Source organism: Peromyscus leucopus, chromosome 1 (genome assembly GCF_004664715.2).
Source record: "Peromyscus leucopus breed LL Stock chromosome 1, UCI_PerLeu_2.1, whole genome shotgun sequence".
NCBI classification, from domain to species: Eukaryota; Metazoa; Chordata; class Mammalia; order Rodentia; family Cricetidae; genus Peromyscus; species Peromyscus leucopus.
Window position 1 is genome coordinate 106,874,976 of NC_051063.1, and position 15,442 is coordinate 106,890,417.

Sequence of the window (15,442 nt, forward strand, 5' to 3'; positions counted from 1 at the left end):
AAGATTCAGATGACATGGATTTAGCATAATTTAATAATTATTCAAGTTTAGTAATAGATTTATTATTTTGCTTACTTTTGAAGAGGGTTGGGTTTTTTGAGACAGGGTCTCACATAGCCTAGGTTGGCCTTGAGATCACTAAGTAACCAAAAATGATCTTGAATTCTTTATCCTTCTATCTCCATCTCCCAAATGCTAGAATTACAAGCATATGCCTTTGCATGTGTTTGAAATTCTCTATTATAATTCCCTGTATTAAAAAGTTGCATATGTAAATGTAGAACTTTAAATGTAGATAAGTCAGTATATACTTTACTTAGATCCCTATAGTAAAAAGTTGTATAAATGTAGACAAGTAAATACATTCCTTCCTTACACATTAAGATCTAGCTGGATATGGTGATGTATGTCCATAATCCCAGCGCTCTAGGCAGGAGGTTTAAGATATGAAAGCTAGCCTAGACTATATGAAACCCTGGAGGGCCAGGGTAGAAAGAAGAAAGTAAGAAACTAAGATCTATATTCATGGTTCTGAATTAGAAATATCCAGCAGAATGCCTAGGAGAGTGAAGCTTTTATACTGAGTGATTAGTCATCCCCTGGGTGTGATCCACTAACCTATCATATGGCCTCAAGTTGGCATTCCACATTGGTATTCTTCTCTAATAAATATTAATATGATATATACTTTGTAACCAAAAGAATTTGAGACCCATCTGAACTCCTAGGTGATTGACCTGGGTTGCTAAATTAATCTACAAATTTTAAGCTCAGGCCATATATAGCTTTGCTAATAACTGTGAAATCATAGATATTAAGAGAATTTATAGACTGTATAGTGGTATACTGAGATGAAAAGAAATGCATGTGTATTCTTTCCTGAGCAGATAGCTAACTGGACTAGTGTTTCTCAAAGTGTGTTCCAGAAAATAGTTGTTCCAGGGTATTAATAAAGTACTACCTAAAAAAGAATTTCCATGGATTAGTGGTTACCTGGAACAAAATGATAGACTCTGTGGTAAGACTATTCAAAGCCTTTAATGAATTAATATGCATTAAAATTAGTAAGAGGTCAATAATTGTTTTCTACATTAGTTTGAATCATTTCTTCATGAAACTTCTGGAAATTTTGTTTATTCTACAACATGCTTTTAGAAAACAATACAGTGAATGTAAGGAAATTAGATAATTTCCATATTTTAGAATGTTTCAAAATGTAACATTGTCAGCACTAGTATATCTTCAATTGTAACAGTGGTTTCCCCCTTCTCCACACAGGAACTTTCGAAAGAGAGCGCCCCCTATCCTAGGTGTTACAACACAGTTTCATGCATGGTGGCATATTTTAACTGGCCTGGGTTCTTATCTTCACATCCTTTTCAGGTAGGAAATTAAGGCTTTTTAACCTAGTATTGGAAGAGTTTTGCTTTTTTTGACTTTATACTTCAAGAAAGAAGGTGTAAATATAAAATGTTGGAGACAGAGTCAGGGTTCCAGCAATGCCCTTGCTACTGGGTGACCATAAGAAATCCCTTCCCACATTTATGTCATGTGTCCATGGGGTCATGAAGCAGCTGGTAGTTGGGGATTCTATTGTGTGTATTCCAAAAGCAGATGGATCAAAGCTGACTAGTATCCAAGAGGCCCAATTACACCACAGTCCTGATGAGTGACAAGAGGGTGTGATGGTGTATGATCTTAGAGTTTTCAATCCTGACCTTCTCGGGGTGGGGGACCTTTTTCCAGAAATAAGTTGGTTATCACTTTGTTCCCTTTGAGACTGTTTAGGATTAGACACTTTTGGTGAAAATGGACTTAAGTTCTCTCTCACTGGTCACCCCACCCATTCATACCTCCATAGCATCCTTTTTCCACTTATTAGGCCTTATCTTTCTTCAAATCATTTATTTATTTGGTTTTTTATTGATTGATTTTTTTTTAATTTATTTATTTTTATTTTGCTTTGCCTGCATGTATTTTTTTTTATTTATTTTATTTTTTTGTTTTGCCGGCACATATTTCTGTGTGCCATATATGTGTGCCGGGTGCCTGCAAAATCCAGAAGGGACGACCATCAGGTCCTCTGGAACTGGAGCTACAGATGATTCTGAGCCACTGGTGTTCTTAACTACTGAACTATCTCTCCAGTCCCTTCAAAGTGTTTATGATGAGTTAAGTTTGCATCTACTTGTTTTCCTCTCCAGACTAGTATAAGTTCATCCAAGCAGGGACTTACCTATTCATTGCCACCTTTCAAATGTGCAGAATAACGCCCGGCATGGAGTCAGCACCCAGGATATAATGTTCTTTAATGAGTGAATGTGTACATGCTGATCTCTTCACCAGTGACACATTTAGTCTCAGATTCTTCTTGGAAACAAGCTAGAATATTTATAGAGAAAAGAAGCCAGGCAGTGGTAGCACACGCTTTATTTCCAGCACTCAGGAGGCAGAGGTAGGCAGGTCTCTGAGTTCAAGGCTAGAGTGGTCTACAGAGTGAGTTCCAGGACAGCCAGAATTGTCCTGTCTCAAAAAACAAAACAAAATTTAAAAAAAAAAAAAAGAAAAGAAAATTTTCTTTGAACTAAAAGTTCATGGCTTGGGTCTTAAGGGACAGTTGGTGAAGGTTGAAGGTCATTCTGCAGAATGAAAACCATGTGTTCTTAAGGTGTAGCCTGTTGGTATGTGTGTGCCTGGGTAAGAACCTATTGCCCAAAGAAAAGAAAATCCTTGGGACAGTTAAAGTGGAAACCAGCAGTTTGAATGTAATGTTAATACCTGCTTAGAAGTGTTGTATTATGGTGGATTAGGAGGGTGCCTTAGTTTTGTGGAGTACTCTTTAGATGTACATTGGAATACTCAGGTGTGATAGAGCATCTTTGTAAAGACGCAATAGTCTATATTCGGTGTATCTAAACCAGAAAGTACCACAGGACCAAATGTGTTCAATTCTATCATTGAGGTACTGAAGAGCTTCTGGTTTTAACTGGGAAGGAGCAGAGTGGGAATAGGATCATGAAATATGCATAGGTCAGCCGTCTTGGTCTTACTGATCATTAACTTCAGATGGCTGTGCAGAATTATCTAGTTTTGAATCATCACAAGTTATTTATAGATGAGGCCTGTTGATTACAACTGTTGTTTCTGGGATCCTGGAGAGAATGACTAAGGGAAAAGAAAGCCAGAAAGACCAGATGAAATTAGTTAAGCCTTCAGGTTTAAGGCAAGTGACTGAAGACTTCTAGGTACTTGTCTGGTTGTCTGGAACAGGGTGTCATTAAAAAAATGGCCATTGATAATGTACTGATTGTGATGTCTGCAAATCTTGGCAATATCTTAGTTTCTCTTACCTTGGTTCTTTCAGCCTTTCACAGTGTGGCATTACCAGCTTTAATGAATATCCTTAAATAACTGACATGTCCGCAGCATATCTGAGCTAAAATCTGATCCAAAATTTAAGGTAGCAAAGGAGACAGTTTTTACAAAATGAAAGCCAAGTGCTGGGGGCGGGGGGTGTTGTTGTTGTTTTTTGGTTTGGTTTGGTTTGGTTTGGTTTTTTGAGACAAGGTTTCAGGTTTCTGGCTGTCCTGGAACTCATTCTGTAGACCAGGCTGGCCTCAAACTCAGAGATCCGCCTGCTCTGCCTTCGGAGTGCTGGGGTTAAAGGCGTGTGCCACCACTGTTTTGAGTGCCAGGTTTTTATTTAGCTTTAGGGTGTCATTGGACATCTGTAAGCAGAATGAAGAGTCAGTACTTTCACCTTTGAAGTCCCTACTACAGCTTCATCACTTCAAGATTTGTAACAATCTTAAGGCAAATTGTCCAGAATTTTACCCATCATCTTTAAGTTTAGAGGGTAGGGAACTATATGTTGGAGGAATCACATTGTCTTGCTTTTTCATGTTTCTTGTGTTTCTATGTTGTGATTTGATAGACTATTAGTTTAGATATCTTTTCAGTTTGTTTTGTTGTTGTTTCATTTTGTTTTTTTTTTTTTTTTTTTTTTTTTTTTTTTTGTGGGGGTGGGGATTGTTGTTGTTGAAACAGATTCTCACTATGTAGTGCATGTTGGCCCGGAACTCACCATGTAGACCTCCTGGCCTCAAGTTCACAGAGATCTGAGTGCTGGAATTAAAGATGTGTGGCACAAAGCCTGGTGGTGGTACAGGCCTTTAATTCCAGCACTCAGGAGGCAGAGCCAGGCAGAGCTCTGTGAGTTCCAGGACAGGTCTGCACAGAGAGACCCTGTCTTGAACCACTACTCCCACATTCCCAAAGAGGATGTGTTAAACCAAGATGAGCCTCTCTTCTGATTTTATTCTGATTGGTCAACTTGCTCTCGAGGGCTCAGTTCCCTAGTAGCACTGAGAACAGAGTAAACAGACTATTGTAATTGCAAAAGTATTAAACCAAAAAAAAAAAAAAGAAAAGAAAAGAAAAAACTCTAAATACAGTGAGCACTGATTAAAGCCCAATACTATACCACTGACCATAAAACAGAAAGTGGCAGGCCGGAGGTAGGGGTGGGGGGGGTCTTGGCACACCCCTTTAATCCCAGCACTCGGGAGGCAGAGCCAGGCGGATCTCTGAGTTTGAGGCCAGCCTGGTCTACAGAGCAAGATCCAAGACAGGTACCAAAGCTACACAGAGAAATCCTGTCTTGAAACCCCGCTCCCCCCCCCAAAAAAAAAACAGAAAGTGGTAAAATTAATGTAGTGTGCTACAAAGTTAAACAATTGCAAAGGATGGAATGGAAATGATGAATATGTTCAAAATATTGTGTAAAATTTTCAAAGAATTAATAAAAATTAAAATTTCTTAGGATAAATATGAAAATAATACTGAATGAGATAAAAGAAGGAGACAGAAAGAAATAAAAGAGAAGCAAGGTTAAATAAAAGAACAGGCCGGGCGGTGGTGGCGCACGCCTTTAATCCCAGCACTCGGGAGGCAGAGCCAGGCGGATCTCTGTGAGTTCGAGGCCAGCCTGGGCTACCAAGTGAGTTCCAGGAAAGGCGCAAAGCTACACAGAGAAACCCTGTCTCGAAAAAACCAAAAAAAAAAAAAAAAAAAAAAAAAAAAAAAGAACAGGAAAAAGAGTAAAGAAGAATATTATAAAGGGAAAGAAAAAAGATCTAGACAGCCTGGAAAGATGGCTCAACAGTTAAGAGCACTTGCTGCTGCTCTACCAAAGGTCCTGAGTTTGGTTCCCAGAACCTGCTCACATTGGACAGCTCACAATTGCCTGTTATCTTAACTCCAAGGAACCTGACACCCTTTTCTGACCTCTGCAGGCACCCACATACATATGGCACACACAGATATATACACGTACACATAATACCCCCATGCATTTTTTTAAATTTAAAAAAGGAAAAAGATTAAGAGATCAGAAAAAGAAAAAGCAAGCTGAGCACAGTGGCACATGGCTATAATCCCAGTCCTTGAGAAGTGGAGGCAGGATTTTAAAAGTTCAGAGGTCAGTCTCAGCTCTACATAGTGAGTTTGAGACTAGCCTTGTTTACATGATAACCTATCTCAAAACAACAGCAACCAGAGAGTTCCAGTTATTCAAAGTTTGAAAACAAAATTAGATAATGTAAGAAAGGAGATTAAAAATAAAAATGTAAATCTTAAAAAATAAATAAATAAATAAATAAATAAATAAATAAATAAATAAATAAAGTGAACCAGGCAGTAGTAATCCAAGCCTTTAATCTCAGCACTTGGGAGGCAGAGGCAAGTGGATCTCTGTGAGTTCAAACCCAGCCTAGTGTACAGAGCAAGTTTCAGGTATACACAGAGAAACTCTGTCTCAAAAAGGCAAAAAAATAAATAAGGTAAAGTAAAAATATGTAATATAGTAGGAAGGATGGAAAAGGGAAACACAGGCAAAAAGAAAAGGATCTAGAAATTTGCTCACCTGGTGGATACTTGCTTAGCATGCACAAAGCCTTGGGGTCCATCCCCAGCACCACATAAAACTGGGCATGATGGCACCAGGAGATAGAGGCAGGAGGATCAGGAGTTCAAAGTCATCTTCATCTACATAGTGAATTGGGGGCCAGCCTGAACTACATATGCCCTTGCCTCAAAATAACAAGAAAAAGGGGTAGAGAGTAAAAACATAGAAGTCTTGCTTCTTAAAAATATGTATAATAAAGTAGAAATACTACTAAAAGTGAAGTGAAAAGAAAAAGGAGGATGCACAGAGGCAAAAAAAAAATAGGAAAGAGAAATAGAGCAAGCCTTGGAACAGCTTCTTTCTGTGCCCTCGAAACTTGGAGATGGTTAATAATAGACACAGGGCCTACTAAGTTGTAGACACTCATCTTTGCTATGCTTTTTGCTGGTGAGGAGCCTATATTGGACAACTGTCCAAAGTTCGCTAGAGCTGTCTTAACTTTAGTGGCCTCTTTGTGTACCAAGAGTCTTAGCTGACCACACTTAGCTTTGTAGTCAATCCATGAACTGGGCAGGTTCTCTGGAGACTCCCAGTATTATACCTCTGAGGTAGCTCATGTTCTAGCTAGAGAGGCTCTCCCAAGTGTGTGGGGACTAGGGAAGCAACCAAAGCACAAAAGTCTGTATGGGCAGAAGACCTGACTTCATACTTTACAAACACTAAGTATTGATCATCCTGCAGGAGGAATTCAGCAGTGGATGTCAAGTGAACAGCAAATAGATAGTTCCAGAGGCTGCCCTACCTGCTGTCCTCAGGCTCAGAGCAGTCAGACTCCAGGGTTATTCTCAGTTGATGAGGCCTACACTTGGGTTGTTGCAAGTTAGCTTTAGGCGGGGGTGGGGGGGTGGGGGGGTGGGGGGGGATTTACTCTCCGTTTTCTTAGCTTGGCTGCTTTTTGATACATTACCTTTCTTTCTATACTTTTCAGCTGATCTATTACTACCTGTATGAATTTCCAAAGATTTTCTCTCTTTGGGATAAGGTCTATTTCTTATACTGACTTTTCCTCTTAACCAGGTCACACAGAAGCAACTGCTAGTCTGCCGTTTTACCTAGAAGACAAAGCCAAATTGCTTATTTGGCCCCAAGCCTCAATTTCCTCTTCTGTTAAATACTTAATAGATTGTTGAAATAATTAAGTTGAATATGACTTGCTCCCTCCCCACCCCAGATATTCTCACCTTGTAGATTAGGATGGCCTGAAATTTACTAAGTATCCTCGGTTGGCCTCAAACTCAAGACCCTCCTGCTTTTCTCTACTGAGTACTAGGATTACAAGCAAGTGCCACCGCGTCCAGTGAAAAACTACTTCTGCATTATTGTCAGCCTAAATTGTGCTAATAAACTTTTCACTAAAAGCAATTGTTTAGGTTTTTTGTTGGATAAATACTTAAAAATATCAGCTGTAAGACAAAGTGCTAAACGGTCTTATTAATAAAAATAAGAATAAAAAAATAAAAACCGGAGCCAGATATTGGGGTTAAAAACGAGATCAGAAAAGCAGAAAGAAGCCAGCCACGTTCTTACCACTTGGAGATCCTCAGCCAAAGAGAGCTACTTCCTATATGCCTTTCTGTTCTGCATCTCACTTCTTCTGTCCGCCCAGCTACATCACTTCCTGTCTGTCTGTACAGACCTCCAGACCTTTATAGTTAACTTGTAGATGTAACCAACCGTCTTATTAAATAAGAAACACAGAAACAATGTAAAAGAGAAAGCCGAGAGGTCAGAGCTCAGAGCTAAAATCTTACCCTTCCTCCTGTGAGCTCCTAGCTTCCCGAAAGAGAGCTATTTCCTGTCTGTCCATCTTTTCATAGTCTTTTGTTCTGCCTTCTCATTGGTTGTAAACCCAAACATGTGACTGCCTCGTCACTGTCTGTATGTACAGCCCCCCAGGTCTTAAAGGCATATGTCTCCAATGCTGGCTATATCCCTGAACACACAGAGATCTATGGGATTAAAGGCGTGCGCCGCCGCCGCCACCACACTCTGTCTATGGTTCTAATAGTTCTGACCCCTGGGCAACTTTATTTATTAACATACAATTAAAATCACATTTCAGTACAATTAGAATACCACCACATTAACTAGTGTTGGAATTTAAGGCATGTGCCACCACACCTGGCTCTGTTCCCAGTGTGGCCTTGAACTCACAGAGATCCAGATGGATCTCTCTTTCTCGAGTGATAGGACTAAAGGCGTGTGCTAACATTTGCTAACATTAACAAATTCAAAGTCTTATAGCTAGCAAATGTCCAGGTAACTTCTGAACTGCCATTCCCTGCAGTTCCAGCTTTAGTACAGGAAAATATAGCATAGCCATATTAAATTTTATAAACTTAATGAGGTTCATTTGACCTTTACATTCTTGTTTGAAATACTAGAAAATTAGGTTTTGTATATGTTGTCATGATATATTTGTTACTATTCAAATACATTTAAATAATGTAGTATACATAACACTATGTTGTATATTATAGACAACCTCATGACTTTCAGGGAAAAAATTCAGCAATGTTTGCTATATGCACTGCTTTACTGATCTAATCTCACTTCCAGCAGTGACTCACTTTAAAGACAGACACCAAAGAAACTGTTACCTCTCTGGGTTTCTCATAGGTTTATTTAATTAATGATAGAGCTGCATTTGCAAAGATAGAGTAATGATACCAACCACATGGGACATCATAATGTCCTAAACTACAAACATCCTGAAATTACAGTCTATGAGTTGATTTGTCTAAGAAATTTATTTTTCTACTTTCCTTTCAGTTTATATACAAGAACACTTTACCTGAAATGCAGGCCAAAAGTGAAGGTAAGTCTATGTTGTAAAGGGCAGGGTGGTGGTGTTGGTCTTGAGAAGATCACATGGATGTAAAAGACAACAGAGAGCTATGAGCAGCACAGACTTTGGAACATCAGACATGAATTCTGAAGTGTTCGTTATCCATCCACTATATGTGAGCTTAGACAAATCTCTTCTTTAAAACTGAGTTACTTCAACAGAATGGAGCTGTTAATAGCAACATTATAGCATTATTGGAAGAAGTGAAGATTAAGGGGCTGGGGAGATGGCTCAGCAGTTAAAAGCATGTCCTGTTCTTTCAAAGGACCCAAGTTCCATTCCCAGCACCCACGTCAGGTGCCTCACAACCACCTCTGATTCCAGCTCTAAGGGATCCAGTGCCCTCTCTGACTTCCACAAGCACTGCATTTGCATATGTGCATGTGCACACAAATCCCCCCAAAAGATGTCTTTAGGAATTAACAGATTAAATACCTACTTCCACATTGACAAAGTAGATACTTAGTATATTTAAATAAATTAAGTAAAGGTCGTTTTTGAGATCGGATGCAAGGCCCTTGCTATGCTCAGGCCGCTCATTCTAACAAACCTAACACAGGTTACAGTCCAGACCCCCCAGGGATTGTAAATCTCCTTTCTATTCAGGCATAGAATAATCTTTTCTCTCATTTTGTCCTCACTTGTTTCCACAGTTTCTCTTTGGGATCTGGCCAGTGGTCATGTTTGAACCTCAAAGGAAACACTGATGAATTATTCCACCAAGAAAACAAAAAGCACCTATCGTCTTTCTGACAAGATGGTCAAGAAGGTCCCAAAGACTTGCACATTCAAAGATGCCATGCCCATCACAAGAAATGAATGACTCAGCCACACAGAGAATGAGCAATCAGTCTGTTGGGTGGTCAGCTCCTGGCTTTATCTCATTTGTCCTGGACCTAAGATGCTTACAGAGAAATATACAGATGGGGTGTATATTTATATTCTGGAATGGTGGGAAAGTTGGGCTTTTCTTAACAGGTTAACAGTTTGTGCTGGTCATCCATGGAAAAATTAATATTTTTTCTTTTTTTTTTTTTTTTTTTTTACAAGAGTTGCATGTTAATTATACCTTTCTTAATTTTTGATTAAATATTGAACAAAGTCATTAAGGACTAGCAAAATCCCATATTCAGATGGTTGACTCTGAGCCAGCACTTAGCTGTGTCAGCTTTGATTTATATTATTATATTAACCTCACAGATGGTTTTCCATTATTAAAAAGAAAAAGAAAAAAAAAAAAAGACCTGGCCGTGGGATTCTAGGTAGCTCCTTACTATCTGCCTTGGTGCTAGCTGGAGTGCTGTAAGCAAATTCTGACCTGCCAGTGACTGGGCTCTGTTGTCACCTCCAATAATTTGTCTCGTACTATGTGACCCACAGCCAGTCAAAAGGGTGGGCCATCTATCATCCCTCCAGAAGCTCTTCGGGAAGCACCTCTGCAATGTAGTCCCTTTCACCAGTTAAATTCTGTTTTGCTTTCTTTAATCTTCAAGTTATTATTATTTTTGTGTCTAGCAAATTTAACTGGTGGTCTGGCCTACCCATATTCTATATGCCAGCATAGTTTAAGTGAAGTTATTTGGGAAAGTTGTACATTTTTTACTTTTTGCATTATATAGTATTTTCCAGTTCTCAGAGAAGTCATGGTTATACCCAGACACATATGTCGGGTTAACTACCAGTAAAATGGTCAGAAATGTTTTGCATAAGGCTTATTAAAATATTTGCTCCTTAATTTTTTGAGGAGAAGAAATACAAGTGTTAAAACAGTACTAACTTGTAACTTTTACAGCATCTAGAACTTAGAAAAGTAAGTAATAGCAATAAAATCTCATTGTGAGGCAGATAGTTCTAATTTGGATTTGAGTGTATAAGAAATTGAATTGATTGTCACAAACAGTAAATGAAGGATCATATATCTATTGATTGCATCCTGAGATGTGGCTTCAAAAGAAAAGTAGGGGTTTTTTTCTCATGCAAAACTGATTAAAAACAAACAACTTTCCCATTTTTCCAATATTCATTAACTAGCCTTAGCCTGGCAGAGTGATGATGCACACCTTTAATCCCAGCATTCAAAAGGCAGAGGTAGGCAGATCTCTGTGCATTTAAGGCCAGCCTGGTCTACATAGTTCCAGGCCAAACAGGGAGACATAGTGAAACTATGTCTCAAAAACAAAAACAAAACAGTGTTTGGTTCATTAGGTAGTCTTGCTACATTTTGAAAACCAAAAATGTTTCCCAGATGGCCATTAAACAAACACACCTTTTATAAAAGCAAGACATGCCAAAACATAAATCTAAGAGAACCTCAGTTGTACTTTCACTGTTGGCATGGGTCAGAGTCCAGAATACACCCCACTGAGATGCCCAGGTTCCTGTGTTCAAAACAAGAGTTGGACCAGAGACACATGGGTAGTGATGGAAATAGAGATCTTTTACTAGGAAAAAAGATAAATATTCCCCAGAATGGGAGTGGGCCCAAAGACTGGCAAAGAAAGTTCTAAGATCAAAAGGCCCTTGGCCAAGAGAGTCTCTATCTTTTATAGCACATTTACATAGCCTCCATCTTTTCTGGCAATTAGAGAAGGTAGGGCTTTTTTTTTTTTTTAAAGCATACTGTTTTGTTATGCATAGACCTCAGTTGGAGGTGTTTCCAGTATTCCTTTGTCATTGCTTTTTGTTTGTTTGCCTCTAGAACTTCCTATTTGCCTACCTCACTTTACTCCATCCTCAGAGCTGTGGTCTTAAAAATCTTTCTGAGGATGATAATCTATTTTGTACAATTTCCATGCTGATGAGGAGTGTAATCCTTGCCAAAGAGAGACTACAAAGCTCTCTTCCTATTGTATCTATTGGTTGGAGAGGAGGCTTTGGAGTTTTTGTTGTGGGAGTTGACATGAATCATAATGAGTTAAGTTTGAAACTGTCATATCCTAGAAGAACAGCTTTTACAGGATCAAAAAAAAAAGATGGAGAAATGGTTTAGCAGTTAAGAGCACTAATTGCTCTTGCAGGGGACCTGGGTCTGATTCTCAGCACCCACATGGCAGCTCACAACCATCCATAATTGCAGTTCCTAAGGATCTAACAACCTCTTTTGGCATCTGCATGCATCAGACACACATGTAATACACATACATATCTGCAAGCAAAATATCTATACACTTAAATAAATCTTAAACAAGTTGTCAATACAAGAATAATATGATTATGCCAACCATAAAGGACCAGAGTCAAGAAAACCAAAAGCTGTGCAATTGTTCTGGATATGGTCCTTTAGAATGCTAAAACAAATTAACAAACAAACAAATAAAACCATATATACAAATAAAAAAATCCCAACCAATGGTTATACATTGAGATCATGGCAAAATACAAAAGAACAATTTTTAGGAAAAAATTCAGTAGTAGAATATGTTAAGGGGAAGATAGTATAGAGTTGTAACCATTGAGTACCAACAGTGCCAAAAGAAAAAGAATGAAAAAAACCAAAACATGGTTATAATTACTGACAGATTTATAGTAGAGTTTATCTTTGCCTTTAAGAAGTTAAAGCATCCTGTTTGTTGTCTGAAGAGATCTTTATGTCCTTCAGCCTTTTAATAGCCTATAGGTGTAGGGTCCTTGTGTTCTTGAAGCTGCAGAGACTTGAGTCTTATGGACACTGGTGCCACTCCCTTACAATGAAGCTCTACAGGCTGTATCTTGTCTCCAAACATCTAGTGCCCTTCTTTAGCCAGCTTTAATACCCTGTCAGATACAGTATATTATCTCTGTCCAGGATCTCCAGAGAAATATGATTTTAGTAATGCAGAGTTGTAACTAAAATAAGGGAGACTTTCCTTTTTTTGGTAAGACTTAATATGTCCTTTTTATTATATACAGAGTAAGTATATCCAGTCTAATGTTACTGCTTGATGGTATTGTAACTCCTATAATTTTCATTATGGAAAGGAAGTTCAACTTAAAGATCTTTGGCAAACATATCCATCATTCTAGATGTATCTCAACCGTTCCAGAAATCTTACACGCATCACTTGTACACTAAGAGCACTCTTATAAAAGGGATCAGTCCAACAGAAGAATTCTTAACACAGCATCCGGAGAATGGGATCAACATAAAGCATTTTGATGCTGTTTTATTTTTGTTACCCTTGACTTTAAAAAAAAAATGAAATAAAATTTTAATCTTTTCCAGAACCGGTTTCAGAAGAAAATCCTTATTAAAAATCTATGTATCCAGTGTAAAATTTAATGGCCTAGTGGAGCTTTCATGTTGTGATGCCAATGAATGCTGTTCATTTTATATACACAAGTAGCAGTTTAAGGTTTCATAAAACATTTGATAGGCAAAAAAAATACCATTACGTTTCAGAGAGTTAAGAATACCTACATTTATTATATGGCAGTATGTATTTATCGGGCCTTTTAATATATCTCTCACACATTCATGTTTTCTGACATGTTTTAAATTAGGCCTAGTAATGAGGCTGGAGTGATAGCTTAGCAATTAAGAGGACTTGTTGCACTTGCAGAAAACCTGAGTTCTATTTCCGGCACCCAAAAGTAGTTCATGACCATTCATAACTCTAGTTCCATGGGATCCAATGCCTTCTTCTGACCTCTGAGGCATACATGTGTGGCACGTACATACAGACAAAACACTTGTACACATAAATCTTAAAAGCAAAATTAGGCATGCTAAGAGAAGCACACAACGAAGTTTTTGTATGTATAAATGAAATGGTCACAGACTGTTATCACTTAGTTTTCTCAGGATGCAAAATGACAAAGATGAAATGAAAACAATTACCATGAACAGACATGACATAATTAGAATAGGGTACACCCAGCAAGAAGAACTCATACAGAATTAAAACTCGACCTCTTTGAGATGTAAGAAAGGTTTAATGAGAGGAGAAAGTTCCAAGGTAAAGCTGTTAGGTAGGATTAGTTTATTTTCCTTACTTGTTTAAGAGTTAATTAACAGAGGGTCACCTTCACAACAGGGGATTTTTAGAGTGGGATCTCTTTTCTCTTTAGGTTTTATCCTAAAATAGACTAACAGTTCTTTTCTTTGCTAGAAAATTTTTTTCTGTTTGAAGGTAAAGAGAAAAAGTCAGTGCAGAAAACAAAGCCTTTTTTTTTTAAATTTATCTTTATTAAACCTTTTATTAATTTGTTACTCATATTTAAACATTTCTTTATCTTAGATGTAGTTTTAAAACTCTTATTAATTATATATTAAAATTTTCAGGGTTTTTTTTTACATGTTTTAAATTTTCAGTTAGACCTGGTAGTGGTGGCACATGCCTTTAATCCCAGATCTCAAGAGGCAGAGGCAGGTGGATTTCTGTGAGTTTGAGGCCAGCCTGGTCTACAGAGTGAATTCCAGGACAGCCAAGGCTACACAGAGGAAACCCTGTCTTGAAAACCCAAAAATAAAATAAAATTTCAATTAAAGTATGCTGTCCATTTGTAATCTTTAATTGTTGTCCATGTCTTCAAATTTGTGTGTGTGTGGGTGTGTGTGTGTGTGTTTGTGTGTGTGTGAAATCAAATATTCCCTATTTTAGGAAGCATAAAATCAAATTATCTTTAGTTATATTTATCCAGTTTTAAAATATTTATAACTTGAATTTATACAGTTACCAAACACAACCATCTAGGGAACCAAATGACAACTATTCAAATATTCTTCCATAAATTAGACACTAAAGTGGTGGCAAAGAGTTAAGAGGCTGAATGCTAACAAATTAGCAACCAAACATTCTAAAAACAAATTAAACCAAATGTTCTGAAGCCACACACACTGAAAAAACCACAGAGGACACCATACTGCTGACTGTTCACCAGCTCAGAATAAACCAGTGGACTGTGGCCCAAACCAAGCAAGTCCAAGTCCCTGAAAAAGCTTGCCAGCATCTACCTGAGGAGGTGACATTAAGTGGTTGGGCATAGTGGGCACATTCTGGTACCTGACACTTGTCCAGACTACTCTTCTGGTGAAAGGAGTTCATCCTTAGAGCATCATGTTTAGGTGCCAAAAGTTGTTGACAGGGCTGAGAAAACAGTTCAGTGGGTAGAGTGCTTACCCATCATGCATGTATGAAGCCCTAAGTTCCGTTCCCAGCAACTCACACACACACAGCAACAACACAGATCTGACCTCAAACATGGAACCAAACGTGTGGTGGTAATCTAATTATACTGAAATGTGATTTTGATTGTATGTTAATAAATAAAGTTGCCCGGGGGTCAGAGCTATTAGAGCCATAGCAAGAGTGTGTCGGTGGTGGCACACGCCTTTAATCCCAGAAAGCCAGCCTTTAATCCCAGGGAGTGGTGATATAAAGCAAAAAGATATATAGGGCGTGAGACCCAGAAACTAGAAGCATTTGGCTGGTTAAGCTTTCAGGCTTTGGAGCAACACAGTTCAGCTGAGAGCTATTGGGATGAGGACACAGAAGCTTCCAGTCTGAGGAAACAGGACCAGCTGAGGAACTGGTGAGGTGAGATAGCTGTGGCTTGTTCTGTCTCTTTAAATAGACGAACAGTCAGGAAATAGGGCTCTCATTCGGGAGGCTGGGACACCACAGGCGGAAGGGTGAGATTTTGGCTCTGAG

The 15,442-nt window shown here is 38.4% G+C and overlaps 1 protein-coding gene across 2 annotated transcripts in view; it reads left to right on the top strand.

The window, feature by feature from the left end:
* Positions 1 to 13,016, top strand: part of Acer3 (alkaline ceramidase 3) — an 80,129-nt gene extending 67,113 nt beyond the window's left edge. For both annotated transcript variants that reach the window (XM_028877466.2, XM_037197306.1), the window contains exons 9-11: positions 1,279 to 1,383; positions 8,738 to 8,783; positions 9,467 to 13,016. In XM_028877466.2, the coding sequence (XP_028733299.1) occupies positions 1,279 to 1,383; positions 8,738 to 8,783; positions 9,467 to 9,520 (205 nt within the window). In that variant the 3' untranslated portion in view covers positions 9,521 to 13,016. The remainder of the gene's footprint in view (positions 1 to 1,278; positions 1,384 to 8,737; positions 8,784 to 9,466) is intronic.
* The last annotated feature ends 2,426 nt before the right edge of the window (positions 13,017 to 15,442 follow it).